Here is an 18,470-nt window from a genome sequence, read left to right as displayed (position 1 = left end):
TGAAAACACCACTGCTTTCGGGGCAATTATTTGTTTTAAGAGACTACACATTAAAAAAGAGAGTGTGAGATATGTTTCTAAGACACCGCTCACAACATAGACAAAAAGTGCACTCTGTGACAACCAGAGACTCCTGGAGAAACATTTTCTTACACATGCCAACAACTCTCACAGAAGAGAGCCTTTCACAATGTACTGATAAAAGCCCCACATTCTGCCCATTACACAAATGCTATGTTACCCTAGATGAGATTACTACGGTATCTAGATTAAGATTTTTAAACTGTGCTAAGAAAGTAAAATGCAGAAGTGCTCACCATGATGAGTTGACACGGTGAGAAACAAGCATGTGTTAAGCCAAGTCGGCTGTACCCCGCACTAGTCCTGTTTACAGTGCATCTTCTGGCACCCCACTGAGTCATTTGAATTTTTGTCATTTGGGGTGAAGACTAAATTACAGGTTAATTTCAAACCCGAAAGTAGATGTTGCAGGCTAGATTACTGTCATACGAAGGAAATGCTATAGTGCTACCACATATACTATAGTGTATATAATCAGTGTTTGCCCTAGCTTCAGACACAGGCTCATGTATTCTCTCTCTACAATGCCCTTCATGAAAAACTATGAACACATCTCTAAGAGGAGAACTAACACAATTATGTTTTTAAACAGCATGATCTCCTTTTTCAAATTGACACCCAAACCAGAACAGCACTGTCTCAACTGTATTTCCCCTACATTAGGTCAAAACTATCAATAAATGAATGAATGAATGTACTGTCAATCAGAGCGACACATTAATAGTCCTCGGTCTCCAAATATATGCTTCCGAAGATTATACATGCCCAGAACAACAACAGAAAAGACAAGAATAGAAAAATGGAAATAATCCATATATTTTAGTCATTTTAAACACCAACGTTATCACTCCTAAGGCTGCCGACAGGATAAATTCAATCTACAAAACACTCCTTATAAAGTGGACAGAACTAAAGTAAATGACTAGTTGGTTCCTTGCTATCTGTGTTTTGTGCATGTGCCTTGTGGTGGTGGTGTTCTTAAAGAATCAAGGTTTGCATCCCTCATGTCCTTTGCCTCATCCAGATGTTTTCTGGAAGAGCCTGGAAACAGGTGATGGAAATGAAAACTTGTACATCTGTAGGACTCTAGATTTTGACCTCCAACTGAAGAGAGCTGTACCACTGACCCATGTGGGTCCTTTGGGTTCCCAGCTCGTTTTAATCTTTGCTTGGTCACTTGTCATGTATGTGTGTCACTCCGACACCACCAATGCTAAGTAGAATGAAAACTAAGAGTAGCAAAATAAGGGAAGAAAATGCAGCTCGGCACATTACCAGCCAGCAGACTGCCAGTATCTGCGACCTAGAGTTCTCTATGATCCCTTTATATACTTGGCAGACCAGAATGACTGGAAAATGTAGTTAGAAACAATAGTCCTTTGGAAAAAACTTCTGTTATGTCAACTCTATGTTCAAAAGTTGACTCAGTTGCTTCTGAGTCTATTGTCCCTAGGGTTTTGTATACAACTGTAAAGTCTATCCACAGAAACCAAATTCCAGCCACTGTTTCCACAAACCATAGCTCTCTCTCTCTCACATACATACACCCACACACAAATCTACTGCATGACACACTATTATTTCTAAGACAAAAATGTATTTGCACTACCTTTAAAAACCAGAAACCCTGTTGAAAAATATATATTGAGGATCACATAAAATAATTCTCATAATTGAAATTATATATTAAGAAAAAAAGCAGTCAATTTTGAAAAGCAGTATTTTGACTGATGAAAATTTAGAAGTGTTACCAAATCATGTGAAATAAAGATAAAACTAGAGAAAAGATGACTCTGTCATTCTAAATTTTAAGGACACATACACATTCCTAATAGAGCACACACCCAGTAAATAATCTGAAAGCGTCAAAGAGTTGCAGTTATTAACCAGAGTGGCCCATTCAATACTCATTTTAGAGTCTGTATTTTAATTTTTACAGAAACTATGACCATAATATAAATTATATTATTTGCCTGAGTGCACAAAACTGAAAAGCACTTGCGATGCTTGCTCACATGGCAAATCTAATGTTGCCCATTATTTTAGTCTCTAATAGGAAGTGAAAGTGTGCTGTATCACCGACAGAGGAACATACACTATATCAGGTGCAAGCCTGTGCTCCACATTCCTAGGAAGCACTTGCCCATCCCAGAAATGTCTCTGTGAGGTTCCGGGAGACAGGATCTCACTGACGGCCTTTCATGAATGCCGCTATACATGTGTTCCACACAATGCTGATTGTCTCCTCTAGGAGACCTGAACAACCGTCTATTCTCATCTTAGCTTTCGACTCAGTCTCCTTACACAACTGTAGGAAATAACTTTTGAATCCAAGGTGGATACATAATTTAAGTAACAAGAAATATGACAAATATTGGTTCCTAATTGGAATAAAGTACTTCACCACTATGCATAAAATATTAGTGAAATAGCAATTTATTGAAGGGCTTACTGATTAAACAACCCTCAAATCAGAAATCACCAGAAACAAGAAGATCAAGGTGGAGGTGGGTGGCATGTGAAAAAGAAACAAACAGTCAGACAGCCTAAAACGAACTGTGTTTAGGAAGGGGCGAGGAGGAACACTGCTCTGTCCAGAAGAACAGCACTTTGCAAGAGCCAACGGGTTTTCTTTTTGTTTTTCCCTGTTCATCATCTATAAATGAGAAATCTTCAAGGAGACTGGTGTTGCAATTACAACTAATCCTCCCCAAAAATTAACTGTGTTGAAGGCTTTGTAATTTCCCTAGGTACAATTTAGCTGTCACTTACTTTAAAATTTACTCAAACATGCGCTCGGAGCAGCACTAACTTCACATGTCAAGTGCTTTCCAGCCAATTGAGTCTAAACTGGAAGTCGGTGTTAAACAACTGAATGATTAGACAAGATAGCTCATTTCCCTGCTCTTTTGTTCAGAGTAAAATGCCACATTTACATTATCAGGCTCAACAGGATTTTCTGACAGAGGGAGAAAAAACCCTCACTGCACACTGTCCATAAGAAGCACATGAAGCCTGTCATTTACCAATCATCCTTCACAAAGCAATAGCCATGAATGTAACTTAATTACGACCCAATGATCCTTGACGAAAAATCATCTTATCACTGTCCTGTCCCCTCGGGCAAATGAAACACTTTTTGTCCTTTGGCACTGATGATGCTAAATTCTTAATTGCAATAATGGAGTAAAAGAGCCAAACCTCCTTAATTTCCTTTCAACATATGAAGAGTTTTACTCTGGAAGGCAAGCATTCCCACATATAATAAAAGTATCCAGTACAAATGAAGACGCTCAAATTGAAGGGGAGTGTTTACCACAGAATAACCAGCATTTACAAGTATGCCTCTCATTTATGCAACATATATGTAGCCAGGTTACACTGTTTCAAAAATCTAAATTTTAAAAGTTCACCTTATGGAAATTAGGACATTTATGAAAAACTCAATATTAATTTAGCAACAGTTCTGGGAAAAGAAATGAACAACATCCGTGCATCTCTAAATTATAGGCATAAATCAGCACACACAAAAACTCCTTAATGGGAAGCGGAAATTACAGCGCTTTGATCATCTGTACCTAATGCAATTCAGTTACGCAGCCTCGGCTCCTTTCCACATGGATCACAGGGGACATGTGAATCTCAAACAGCATCACACACTTTTAACTCCGTTCTCTTTAACAGCATGAAGACTATTCAAAAGCTATCTACACTCATTTTAAACAAGTCCTTTCTGCTTTAATAACAGAAGAACCCTGTCATCTCCCCGAACCAATTAGGAGTTGAGTAAGATAGATAAAATTTATGACAAAACAAAATATTTAAAGGAACATTCAACTGGACTACATGTTAAAAAAGGGATTAAAGATTAGCAATAGGAAACACACAAAAATTGAACTCTTTCCTGTTCAATGTTAAGTATTATTTCATGGGGAGTCTAAAAGCAGGACATTTACCAAATTCTTCATAATTATGGAAGCCTATGACTATTGTGCTTTCAAAATGCACTCTTTCCAAACCCACAGTATATAAGTATATAAGGAACATAATCTAACAATATTACTTCCTCTGTGTTTTATCCAAATATTGAAAAATCAGCTCAGAATGAAAGCCGACAAAATCTTAAAGACTTGCTTTACAACTGTAATATGAAATCGATATCCCCTCTCGTCTTTTGTAACATGCTGAAAATAAATGACAATGGAGATTTTTTAAATGATGCTCTGAAACTGTTTCCATAATTTTATCCCAAGTTTAAATAAATATGGCTCATTTTGCAGATCAGCTCATAATCTGCTGGAGTCAATAATGTGATATTACTGAAAAGTCAATGTTATTAAATCAAATCAAATACTTGTGCCCGTTTGGGTAGCCTGGTGTAGTTAATCCTGGTACTTGTCATGATTCTGAATTAATTAGCTAGCTTCTATCAGTCAGACAAAATATAATTGAATAAAAATTTCAAAGTCAGTATTTTAACTCAGTTTTTACTAATGAAATGCTACCAGAGGGGTGGTTTGGTTTTTTTTGGGGGGGAGGGGGGTGATTTTTTTTTTTGTAGTTTTATAAATACAAAGTTTCCTTTGTTTCATTTTTATTATTCCCATAAATCTAGGGCAGGCAACATAATGTTTTTAGTATGACAGAACAATCAGAAAGACCTTGTCATGGAGTCCTCTCTGTAAAAACAAAGACAAGAAAGCAGAATAACATAAAAACAAAGGAAACTCTCTCAAGTGATAACTTCTGTAAATATCTGCATACAATGACACCCTTTAAAAAGGTACTAACTTAGATTTCCTCAGCCCAGCTAACAAAGACAGCCAATGTGAGGAGAGACAAATATCTACTGTTCTAAACTAGCAGAAACACAGAGCTGCTAAACTCCAGGTTAGCACTGCCCATACTATGTCTACTGCCCCTGGCTCAGAGCCTCATCTGCAGGCCTCTTTTGGAAAGCTTTCATGTCTCTGTCTTCAAAGTTCTCCTGTTTGTAACATACTCTTCTGCCATGACCTCGTTTTCTTTGTTAGTTACTTGGTTTTGCCCAGTAGTGTAGGAGGGCCTAATTCTTCTGGGCACTGGGCCCATTTCTTTCAAATCCCTGTGTAGAGTTCCATATGTAATTTGCAGAGATGGGCTTTTTAAACAATCAAAAAATTCCATTAGGAAGAATATTAATTATAGGATTTCTATTTAAAGTTGGCTGTGAGTATGAGAACTCAGTAACACAGCAATTGTCTGAGTCACTATTTCTTGAAAAGAACGTAATGCTGAGATTGTGAAGGTGAACATTTGTACAATCATCTAACTTGGTAGCTGTTTATGATTGGATAGTTAAGCAATTGTTTTGTATATGCATAATCCAAATGTACAAATATACATTTCCTAATAGAAAGCTAGCTAGAAGAAATATTTTCTATTCTTATTTTAAATTCAACACTATCAGTCATATACACAGTCACTATACTACCTAATAAAACCAGCACTACCAGAAATTAAGAGAGACAATGAGAACAATTAAAATATAAAGTCAGTTTGTCTGGCACTGATAGACGCCACCACAGGAAAATCTGGAAACCCTAATTACAAAAGAAGCAAATTATAAACAACATTCGCCATGGAATAGAAGATAAACAGGTAAAATGTACGGAACTAAAACAAATCTAAAAGAAAAAGAACGTATGGGGTGCTAAATTAATCTTACAACATTTTTTTCTCACTAAAAACCACTGTGATTTAAGACTCACTGTACAAACAACACCTTAACTTGGGCACCAACAAGGGCATTCATTGCAAAGGGGAAATTTTCAACCTCAGAAAATTTTACCTTATCAACAAAACTGATTTCCCCATAAAGAGAAATATTTTTCAAATAACTATATTGGTACATGTGGTTGAATACCAAAGAGGAAGAACACATCAAGAGATCTCTGTTTATTACCTGGGTAATAATCATGGGGTATAAGAAGAAAAATCCAGAGGATCCCTATTTCTTATATTCATTAACAACCAGCACTTATTAGATCCAAAACTTAGAGGAAACGTTGTATTTATGTATTTCTTTCTTTAGATACATGGCTCTCAATGTGTAGACCAAGCTGGCCTACACACTGAACTCACAGAAATGCCATTCTCTGCCTCCCATGTGCTAGGATTAAAGGTATGCGCCACTGACTTGTTTTTAGGTTTTGGAGTTTGGGTGTACTCTGTAGCTAAGGATGGCCTAAGAACTGACTATATAGCCCAGACTGGAGTCAACTTCCTATAAGCCTCCAGCCTCAACTGCCAGAGTGCTGGGATTATAGGTGTCTACCACCACATGCCCAACCAAAGATACAATTTCATGTAATACCACTACAGCTTCCTTAATAAACAGTCACCAGAGACCTCCACAGACAGGTAAGCCAGCCAAGTCCCAGGCTGCTGGTATCTGAAGGGATGCCTAGCCTACACTTGTTCACCAGCAAATGACGATCAAGGCTCCCACAGCACCAGAGCACTTGCGGAGCATAATCCAAAAACAATTAGGCTCACTCTTGTAATTCCAACATCCAAAATTCAATCCACTTACTTTTCCAGGTGCACAGTGACCAATGGAACGCTTATGTTGGTGGATGGCTTTGCTAACCCAAGAGTCACGATGGCTTCATGCAACTGTTTTACTGTTTCAATTTCACCTCTTAAAGCCGCGCCATTTAGGATGTGGAAAAAGGACGTAACTGTTGCATCTTTGATAACTACATCCTTCTCTTTCATCTCCTTTAGAATGTTAATAGCATCTACAATGAAATAACACAAAAGACCCTTAGGTAATTTCATGTAGGGAAAACAAACTGCTATTAAAACAGCATTTCAAGCCCGGCAGGAATGTAAATTCTAGTGTATAATGCCGATTTCAAGTTAATTACTACTTGCATTTCTAAACGAGACTACAATTATAAATGCACAATAGCATGGTTTTATCATTTCCCTGCAACTTTGACTACAAATTATAGATAGGGACTATGTGCCCGCTCTGCACCACAGAGCCCTGCATGGTCTGCCCTGGAGCTGGAAGATCCTTCTAAATGGATGCTTTTATCGTTTGGAGCTAACATCTGCTAAATCACACCATTGTTTCTTCAGCAGATGGCTTGTCAGGAGGCCAGATAATAAAGATGTGTTTACACTGTATATACAGCCAGACTAATGGTCTGATACCGATAGGGCCTGTTTGCTATGTCGATACTAATTAGCCAAGCAGAGCCAATGAAAGCTTTCTAAAAGACTGCATGTTAATACATTAGATTCATTAAGCTTCATTAGGAAGGCAGAAACAAACATTTTATGATATGAAATAAGTACATTTTTATGATGTTTGTTCTTAATAATTACACTGACAAAATGTTTTGACCACTTTACAAAAAATGATTTAAAAAAAAAAACAACAAGCCAATTTGTATTAGAAAGGCTTCGTAGGAAAAATGTCAATATTCAAATCAAGTAATTTCCCCTTCTGTTTCTTCCAAAAATCGAAGAGAGGAAAGAAATGTAAAGAGGAAGTTCCAATATAAAGCTGATAGGAATATCAAGAACCTGCAATAGGAAGACTAGATTATTAAGTGCAATTCATTATATTATTAAGCTTAGCAATTGTTTAAAAAGGAAATTAGAGCATGCAAATCATCCATGTAATCAAATTTGCTTTTTCAACTAAAGTATACATTTTGTTAATGTTACAAAGGGTTAAGACAAAACTGCACAGTTCAGATTCTTATCTACCAGGTTGTGTTTACGGGCTTTATATTCAGCCTTCAGATCTCTTTAAGCAAAAACAAAGCCATTAGTGCAGGCATATAAGTAAATTGTGCCATAAGTCATGATCTTCAAACGCAATCCAAACAGCAATGCTAATAAAAACTAGCTGCAGAAATGCAAAAGGCACTGAGCTGTGCAAATGTAAATGACAAGCTTGCCAATCCATTAAAACTAATGGCCTCCACTGTCCATGCAGCTCTGGTTGGATTCACATGCAAATTTGTATGCAAAGTATTCAAGCTCTTTGTAGGACATGATACACCATTAATATCAATTCACGTGTTATCCCAGTGGCAAAGATTGGCACCACATATTTCCTCTATGTCCACAGGCTTACCTTGGAGCTTGCCGTGCTTTCCCAATACTTTCACAAGGCCTATATACTTGGCAGTGTCAAGAACAGCAGAAGGATCTAAGCGGTCACTATAAAATAAGTCAGTTACATTAAGTCAAGTAACTGAGAAAGGATAGTCACATTCATTTTATTACTGTCCGAAGCTAATCAGACAGCTTGAAACTGTTATGATACTGGCTCTGACATATAACTTGTTTGAAACCATGTGTCAATCCAAAATCAATTACAGACAGGTGACTGCAGAAGTAAACATGCAGAACCACATACACTGCCTCACTGCACAGGGAAACACTGAAGACACACTTTGCCTTCACAGCCCTTTTCATGACTCCAGCTTTCACTGCACGCATTCAAATACCTAACATGACTTATTTCCGTATTATAAATCTTTAAGTAAGGAAAACAAATGATTTTTGAAAACCAACAGAATCTTGTGTACATATATAGAAAGGGAAAGATATTACAGCTTTTAAGAATGTTCCCAACACCAGTCCTTGTCTTGGAGAACTAGAAGGTTTTACTAAACTGAAGAGACACACTGAAGAGAAAACGACATAATTAGCTAAAGAGACTTCCTAGCACAAAATTTAAAAAACAACAAACAAAAAAACCACTGACAATAAAAAAATTACTAAAAATTACTTAGGTCAGTAATACTCAGTTCACCAAGGGCATTTCAGATACTGGCTGACTGGCTCCAGTGCCAGGGTACTTACAATTCTTGTTTCAAGTTCAATGCATCTTCTGCATTGTCATGTCGACAGCACAAATTTATTAAAGCTGCATAGCCACCAATAACCATATCTGATTCGTATTTTGCTTTCACTTCAAGGGCTTTTTGCATATTCTAAAATAAAAAGATTTAGTGAAAAAGAAGAAAATAATACAAAGGCAAAAATAGTATCTTTTTTATTGTGGTGTTCAGAGTTTAGGAAAAGCTAACAGGACTTTAAAAATAAATGGTTTCTCAAGTCCGCCTTAATAGTCTAATTTCCAGACTTGGAAATACACCTAACTGAAAAGTTCCTCAGAGTAGTTCAGTATACAAGTGATGTGACAAAATCTGTTTTAGAATGTAACAGAGCCATGATGTCATCTCATAGTCACAGTGTTTCTTTCCATAAATAACAGGCATAATAACATTGAACAAGAAACTTTAAAAAGTGCAGCGATACCCTACAAATTCTACAAACTGCAGATATGAACACAAAGTACAGCTGCATGCCTGCTGGAGAAGGCAAGGGACCCTTTATCTCAGAAAGCTTTTTCCTAGCAGGAAAATGGAATTTCAATCCCTGCATTAACAACCTCGGTATATTTGACTTGCAAATGACTACTGCATGTATCAGTTGCTTGACAATCTAGATATGAGAGACCGGAGCCATGGCTTGAAAGGACATTTGGCATGTATGATAAACCTATCACGGCTGTTACTATCATTCACTTTGCAGATTATCATAAACAAACTACAGCAACCCGAAAACATGCCATTCAAGGAGTCGCTGAAATTAGTTAACCTTTCATTTAATTGCTCTGTTCTCAGCATGACACATAATAATAAAGTGTAAAAATCACAAACATTATATTAGGTTGGACTTCTGTGGTCTATGCGGACTAGTTCACCCTAGAGCATGAGGTGCTCATGTTACCTCCTCTGCGCAGAGCACCAGGATGAGCTGCTTGAGGACATCTCCTACAGGCTGATTTTCAGCTTTCAGTTTTTCAAGTGTTGATTCCAAATCAGATGAGGTCAGTTGATGAGACTACATGGGAAAAGCAAGTTTACTATGAAAAGAAAATACAGCCCTCATCACTCTCCCCTCTAAGCTGGCTTTCTGAACTGTCAGAAATGCTGCAAGGATGTTAATCTTGGGGTCTGCGGATGGAATGGACTCCAGGGGCTTATGACTCCCAAGATTATATGCAAATGCAAGCATCATAGTCCTGTCTGTTGGTTTTTCTGAGATGGGGGACAGTTTTACCAACTCAGAGGTATACAAGACAACTTTACAGGGACATTATTTGGAATGTTCAATTAGATGCAGTTAAACACACTGGGCGGTGGTGGCGCACGCCTTTAATCCCAGCACTAGGGAGGCAGAGGCAGGTGGATCTCTGTGGGTTCGAGGCCAGCCTGGTCTACAAAAACTACTTCCTGGACAGGCTCCAACACTACAGAGAAACCTTGTCTGGAAAAAGAAAAACAAAAAACAAACAAAAGCAAAACACACTTACTTTTCGAGAATCTACCTTCTCGTTGTCAATCAGCACCTTAACATCCTAAAATTGGAACCAAATTTTTACAGAATTAGAAAACACAGGATAAAAAACTGTTAGTGAATGTCAAAGACAAATTCTGAAAGCCCCACCCATTGTAATGCTGTTTTTCTAAACCTTGCAGGAATCCTATTTACACCGCATCACTCACTGTGATTGCTTTAGATGCTTCCTCTAACGTGTAAACAGTTTCTACCAACAATCAATAAAAGCTTTATTCTTACTGTTGTTATTGGCAAAAAATTATGTCACTCCAAATTAAATTTAAATGAGATTTTTAATAAGTCTCTACATACAGATGAAGCATTTAACAAAGTTGGCTGTGTACACTCACACACCTTGATCAATTCAGGGACATGGTAGTTATCCAGCAAATTGCGAATGCCTTTGTAGATGTTTTCAGGAACTTTAACACCCTGTGAGAAAGAAATTGGGGGGGGGAGGCAGCAAAGAAAACACTGAGTTTTAGACAACCAAAAACTGAAATTTGTCCAAGAGAAATTATCTCAGACATAATTTAAGTCTCTAACTCTTGCATGTCATTGAGAAGTGGTCTGGTTGTACTTAAAAGCAGCAATTTCAAATCTAATAGATACATGTCAGGCAGGACAGGCATTATATAGCAAAAATGAAATGGTACCATCTCCTTCAGCTGATGGAAGTATTGTCTCAAATGCTCCTCCTTGGCCTGTACCTCTGAGTCACTCATGCTGTCAATCAAGTTATAAAGAAAATAGCCAACAGCTTCTGTAGAAAAAAACAAGGGAAAGCATTCTACTGAAATTACCGAGACTGTCAAGTTATCAAGATTAATTTATAAGAAATCATTTTGGTGTGAGATGTCACCCTGATGAGAGGCTCTGAAATGGCAACAATGATCACTGAGGCATAGAGATTATGTGGATTGGGAGCACATATCTAGCTGGTGAGTGAAAGGAATATTAATTATTTTCAGACCGAGTGACAGCTTTTCAGTTCAGAATCTTATTTCAAACTATTTTTTCCACCACTCTGTGACAGAAGTGGTCCTGCCCAAGGCCTCACCCCTCTCCCATCCAAAGCACAGGTAGTGAGTGTAAATAGATGTCTTCACATATTTCTATACTAATTTTTTGTGGACAATATTTTGAAAATAAGAAGTGACTGATAAATACTGAGCAGAGAAAGTTACATTACTATTAATGAGCAGACACAGTAATCCCATGGAGAGCTGCCTATTAGCCAATGAAAATCCAAGATTAAAAAAGATGTTTAGTAACAACAGTCATTTTCTTATGCATTCAAGCATAAAACTCATAGGGCCATGTGTTAATGCCTCCAAGAGGAGGTTTGAACTTTCAAGAAGGGGACTTTCTTATATATAGTCCTGACTCATTAAATGCCTGAATTATGTCTTTTAGGTAATAAGTTATATTTAAGTCAAAAATCTAAGACCTTTACCTACTTTGCGCATAAAGTTAACTACACCCACAAAATGCTTAAATCATACACACTGAGACTCACTGGCTTCTAGACCTAGGTCCACAGAGGCTATCAGAACACCTCAAAGGCTTCACTTTCTGTCTTCAAAAATAATAAAACTATATACACTTTAGAGATCTCAAAATGTAGTTACTGATACAGATTATTAGAATCAAGTGTTTTCAAATTTTACTTTCAAAATCAGAGTGTTTACTGCTGTGATCCTTCTGGCCCATCATTACACAGAAGAATGGGTTTGTGGTTAAGTTACAGTCATCTAAATAGAAAAGCTACCTGTTGGTCCTGGAGGGTCTTGGCAGTAACGTCCATTCTTGTACAACAATTCTGTTATCTGGTAAGACAGAAAATCCATGCATCACAGCAAGAGGAGCAAACAAAAACAAATACAATAGGAAATTAAATTCCTGAAATAATAAAGCCTTTCCCCAGTGAGATATTACTCTGTGTCATAGCAATCCCACCTACCCCACCACAGAGGTCATTTGTTTTCAAACAGCAGGTTTGTCTTCAAAAGATAATAAAAAACACATGAAGGAAAACTCCAGCATTTTATGAAACATCACAAAGAAAGGCTCTAAAGTGATTCTTCATGTTGAATTTAAACACTCAAAGCTAGTTCCGAGAACCAGAAAAATCTCTCAGGACTGTAAAGCATCATTTCTCATTAGTGTTCAGAGCCCACTCAAACTGGAGCAGATGCCCCCTTTTGAATAAAATACTAGGAAAACAATAAGTAATATGTGCTGTACCAGAAAATAGTATGTTCTTTTTATTTCTCAGTGACATTTTTTAATCACTTAAATGAGTTTTTAAAATGAGCCAAAGATTCAAATGTGTTTGAATTCAGATTCTTATCAATTCAATTCAAAGACATTAAAATTATACACAAGTTTATTTCTTAGCATTAATTCTATGACAAATTTTTAACTTAAAAATTCCAAGTATACACTTTATTATCAAAATTAATATACACCTATAATACTGCCTTCTAACCATGAACAGCATTTGACCCCATAAATCCTTAGTCTGAAGACAGAGCAGAAGCATACAGTAGCTGTCCAAAATGATAAGGGTCAGGACTACCATGTGTAGTCTACAGCTGAGCTTATCCCAGCATACATAATTAGCGTTAATCAAAGTCAAATGTCAGTCACCTGGATCATTTGTTGGCTAATACAGGAAAGAACAAGAGTGATCATATGCCACCATGAAACACTTCACTTAATGGCCGTCCAAACAAAGGGAAGGTAAGATTAAAAAGAAAAACAGCCTTTTACAGGCTGTCTATCAAGCAACACACATAAATTCTACAGAGACTGTAGCTGCAGAAAACATGCGAGACAGTTATCGTATTTAGTAACAAATGTGAACAGACACATTGAATGAACCAGTGAACGTCTCCATGGGCTCTATATAACCCAACCGCATACTAAAACCAAGCACGAAGTCTGAATGGCAGCTGTAGTAACACTAGGCACTAGAGAACTGGATGAAGCCATATTTAAAAAAGTGGGCCTGATTAGCCCAGCATATGTAAGGCTCCGGATTCAATCTTGGCACCAAACATACAAGACACAACAAATTTAAACTGTGGACTTTAGTATGTATTCTGATCTTCTTGGGCTGATATTTTTCAGGCAATCATTAACTGTCCTTCTGCCATAAAGAGCAGCTGACTTCTTTACAAAGCAGTGGGTTTGTATGTACCATTTGCATACAGGAATACATAATTACAGATACACATGGGTGAATCAAGAAACTGGGCTAGAGATGATCTCAATGAACAAACACTCAGGAAATGTGAGGCACCACCAAAAAAATTTATTATGCCTATATATAAGATCAAATGTCACCACAATAAGTTCTGAAGTTTTGTTTCGAAAGATGAAAATCTTAGTAAGAATTTAAGATTAAGTCAGGCTATTTGAATAACATTTTCCTGCTGTTTTAGAACTACCAATATCAAGACTTTTAATCCATTGGCTGTAATAATGTACCAGATGTGTGAAGCTATTAAAACTTGCTCTCAAAGGCTTTTCAAGCATCACATTATGGTTTGCAGTATTAGGAATACTTACCTTGCTCCAAAGATCTATATTCTTAGACCTGCAGAGGGCAGCAAAGGATTAAAAATAAGCTCAAAGGTTCAAAAACCATTTTAAGTCAAAATGCATCAGTAATTACATTATGTAATACATTAAAAAAATCAATGCTTTATCAAGTAAATAAATGTCAAATTGAACTATTTAAGAAAAGCAACTTTAAAATTTTAAAAATTAACAATGGTTTGGATATGGACCATTAAAAAGCCACGTCTGCATGCTGGGGCCCAAGTCTGAAGGGCAAGCTTATTTGCAGGTGCCCCCCAAGTCTGAGCTACCTGTAAAGGGGAAACAGCAACTCAGATAGAGATGGGGGCCATCCTGACAGAGTGAGCAAGACTAGCATCACTGCTGGATGCTAAGGGATAACTGTCCTTTGGATGTAACTCCCTGAAAAGGCAATAATGCAGCAGGGAACACACAACCTGAAGCTTATGGGGAAACCCACTAATCACTATGAAGTACACATTTTGTAAAAGAAATGCTAATATTATAAAAGACAAAGTTATTCCAGAATAGAGAAAATTTAAAAGAAATGGCAATATCTATCCCTGAACTGAACTTTGTACAAAAGGGTATAAAATATAAAAAAGGACACAAACTTTAAAATGGAAACATAAATTATGTTAGCTAAAAATAGCCCAGCAATGTTTAAATTCCTAAATTTTTTAACTGTGCTGAGGTTACATTAAGGCTGTCCTTTTAGAGTACATACTAAATATGGAATGGTAGAGGATCATAATGGTAATTAAGCTAAAATAATTCTGAAAAATCCATTTCTCATATACATATATATGTGTATATATGTATGTCACACAGAGGCAGTAAAAATGATGAGACAAAATGCTAAATGTTGGATTATATTTGGATTCTTTGTATTATAAAATCTGAAATCAATTCAATGAAAAAAAACTACAGTACAAATATGGTCTTTTTAAATGAGACACAATTTTCAAAAAAGGTCAACAAATGAGTGCTGGCTTCCCATCACTGCTGAGTTTCATGCTCACGTGTCCAGAAGCTGGACATATCCAGTTCAAAATGAACAAGACAGTGCTTCTGTGGTTCCACTGTTTACAATGCCAAGAATGTCTGTTTGCAGAAAGGTGTTCAAGGATAGCCTCTACTAAACTTGAATAAAGAAGAAAAACATCGATGTGGATACAGCAATCCAACGTGGACAAAGAAACCTCCAGGATGAAGGTCAAAGGAGCAGTCTGGGGAAGGGACAGACTACTGTGCACAGCACACAATGAGTCTACACCACAGGCCACCAGCACTAGGCACCTACACATCTTTTTAGCATAAGGTACTGATGCATCTAATTACTGGTCAATCATGAATGGTAGAAAACTTCCTTCCCTGCCCACGCCCTGCACTTAAAGTTGATGACAACATCTATGGAAGCGTTTTCTTAAATGTCTGAGGGAGGCCATAGTGAGCCTATATTTGGTCATAGGTTCTCCAAATATACTGAACCCTATGCTTCTCAGGACTAACCTTTGACCTTTCCTACGGACTTCCCTGGAAATGCCTTTAGAAAAGCTGAAGCCTGAGTCTCCAGGGAGACTACTGCTTTGCCCTTAAGGCCAGGCTTCTGTGGTAGTCATTCAAAATCACATATCGTTGAGAATATACAAACGTGGCACAATTACAGACAAACTCAGGTGAAAGAGTTACATCAATGTCAGGATAGCAGGGAACTTCAGGAAGACAACACGGAACTGAGGAAGGACACACAGAGGACCTTACAAGAACAACAGACATTCTGTGGGTGACAGCTATGTGTTTGTTTTATATGGTGAATTCAACTTTGAGATACTTCACTGAATGTATAATACAATTCACAATTTAAAAATGCAATAGAAATTTCCCAAGTTCTCATAACTAATAAAACACCGGACCCATTTTAAAGCCAGTTTGGATGGCAATGAATCTTGGTGCTTGTTTAATAAGCAAATAATCCTTGCTTCTTTTCTGCCCACACAAAAAATAAGTTTCTGAGAAGGCGGAATTTGTAAAGAACAACGTCCTCTAAAGAAGAACAGGTTTGAAAAACACGCTGGCACCACTTCTGCTGAGGACTGACTGCAGGTTTTCAGCAAGCTTTTTCTAGAGACATAATGGAATTTGGGAGGATAATTTATAACAAAACATTAACATCTTGATTGTTAGTGGAGTTAGAGTCAGAAAGATCTGAGTGACAAGGACAGCGCGGTCTGTGCTATCAGCTACCCTCCAGTTCCTCCTCCAGCGTGTGTACGGCCAAGAGGAGGAACTGTGAGAGCCGTAAGACAGAAGCAAATGCAGTGATTGGCTCCCCACATTCCATTTTCTATACCAATTATGAAGTAGTTAGGAGCAAGCATCTCATTCCAGCTCTCAGTTCTGGTGAGGTCAGGACATCATCGACACCTACTGTTTACAAAAAGGTCTTGAAGATTTGGCATTAACTTGAAGACTCCAGTAGGGCTAAGGTCAGTCTTAAATGTTTAGATTCAAAAACCTGATCTTTCATTTCAACACGTGGCAGGCAGTACTCCTTAACAACACAGATTTCTAACTGCCAAGTTCCCACTGTTGCCAACAAGTCAGAATATCTAACCACAGGGTTCTTCTGTAAGAAACCCTGGCCTGGTTGGGTGCACATCTTTAATCTCAGCACTTAGGAGGCAGAGGCAGGTGAATCTCTGTGAGTTCGAGGCCAGTCTAGTCTACAAGAGCTAGTTCCAGAACAGGCTAGATAGCTACAGTGAAACCCTGACTTGAAAACCAAGGGGAAAAAGAAAAAGGAAACCCTGGCCTGCCACCTAACCAGTTCTCCACCATCTTTTTTGTAGGGCCTGGCTTTAGTGCCATATCTGCCTCCTAGCAACGGCTCAACACTTCGGAGTATTTTCAATTATACATTCAAGGAACAGTTTTCTCTTTTTCACTTAAACTTTGTTCTATTGTTCTGATAAAAGAAACATCTTGCTCATTCTACATACAATTTCATCCTAGATTTGACAGAAAATGCAATTTCCAAATATGATCTGTTTACTTATTTGAAGACAGGATCCCATGTAGCCCACATTGGCTTTAAATACACTATGGGGCTGTGGAGGTATGGAACTCCAGGTTTTCCTGCGGCCAGTCCAGCAGGCTGAGATCATAGTCACAGATCAACTCGCTCCATTTCACGCGGTGCTGAAGACTGAATCCAGGGAAAACATGCATGCCCAGGCAAGCAATCTACCAGCTGATCTACATCCCGAGGCCCTAAAATATATTTTATGTAGCTTCATTTTTAAGAAAATTTAAAGTAGAAAATCTCTTTGTAATAACCATGAAGTGGTATTCAATTTAAACGACTTAAACTTAGGTGACATCTCCTAAGCACGTTATTAAGTAATTTATAAAATGAGACACTATATACAGACACACACAAATTTTGGGGGTGTTGTTTTAAAATGACAGCATGATTACACTGTCTATTGTTCCCTAACTGGCTTTAGAAGGTCCAGACAGAATGCTGGCAGGTAACAAGTGTGTCTTCAAGCAGGCATGGTCCGGACAGGTGCCATTCAACAACTATGTCATGAGCTTGTGATTGAACACTACCCTCTATCTAAGACATAAGAAAGTAATGTTCTTCAAATTATTATGTGAAATGGTTGGCAAAGAATCTCAGTTGGCAGCCAATACTTTATAGTGGCAGGGGTTGTGCATACCTGTAATCCCAGCACCCAAGAAACAGAAGGATCACAAGTTCAAGGTCATGCTCAACTACGTAGCAAGCTTTAAGGCCAGCACGGGTTTGGTTAAGACCTTACCTGGTGGGCGGGGAAACAGAGATAAGAACCAGTAAGATGGTTCAGCAGGTAAAGGGAATTTTTGCACAAGCCTGTAACCCATGTTTGATCCCCCGAACTCAGCGAAAGGAGAAAAATCAACTCCTGAATTCTGTCCCCTACCCAATAATAAAAAAATATTTTAAAAAAGAAAGTGTACTGGTTAGATTTTTGACAACTTGACACAGCAGGGTCATCTGTGAAGGAAGAAACCCAATTGACAAAATGCCATCAGATTGGCCTACAGGCAAGCTGTGGATCATTTTTAATTTTTGACTGATGACTGAAATGGAAGGGTCCAGCTCACAGCGAGTGGTACCACCCTGAGCAAGAGATTCTACAGAGATATAAGAAAGTAAACTGAGCAAATCATAGAAGTAGTTAGATTCTTCCATGATCTCTGCTTCAGTTCCTGCTCCCAACTTGCTACTTGAGATCCCTTCATGATGGACTGAAATAAACTCTTTTAAGGAAAAATTGCTTTTGGTGATGGTGTTTTACAACAATAGAAACTTAAGAAAATCTGTGCCAAATACCTTA

The 18,470-nt window shown here is 37.7% G+C and overlaps 1 protein-coding gene across 1 annotated transcript in view; it reads right to left on the bottom strand.

Annotated features, from left to right (window-relative positions):
• Window positions 1-18,470, bottom strand: part of Lrpprc (leucine rich pentatricopeptide repeat containing) — an 87,271-nt gene that overhangs the window by 35,146 nt on the left and 33,655 nt on the right. Inside the window, exons 15-23 of the mRNA XM_057766782.1 lie at window positions 14,074-14,101; window positions 12,269-12,326; window positions 11,154-11,260; window positions 10,852-10,929; window positions 10,472-10,516; window positions 9,886-9,999; window positions 8,953-9,083; window positions 8,219-8,304; window positions 6,656-6,863 (exon numbers count right to left, since the gene is read on the bottom strand). Of these exons, the coding sequence (XP_057622765.1) occupies window positions 6,656-6,863; window positions 8,219-8,304; window positions 8,953-9,083; window positions 9,886-9,999; window positions 10,472-10,516; window positions 10,852-10,929; window positions 11,154-11,260; window positions 12,269-12,326; window positions 14,074-14,101 (855 nt within the window). The remainder of the gene's footprint in view (window positions 1-6,655; window positions 6,864-8,218; window positions 8,305-8,952; window positions 9,084-9,885; window positions 10,000-10,471; window positions 10,517-10,851; window positions 10,930-11,153; window positions 11,261-12,268; window positions 12,327-14,073; window positions 14,102-18,470) is intronic.

Source organism: Chionomys nivalis, chromosome 1 (assembly GCF_950005125.1).
Source record: "Chionomys nivalis chromosome 1, mChiNiv1.1, whole genome shotgun sequence".
NCBI lineage: Eukaryota > Metazoa > Chordata > Mammalia > Rodentia > Cricetidae > Chionomys > Chionomys nivalis.
This window is presented reverse-complemented; position numbering and strand designations above follow the sequence as displayed.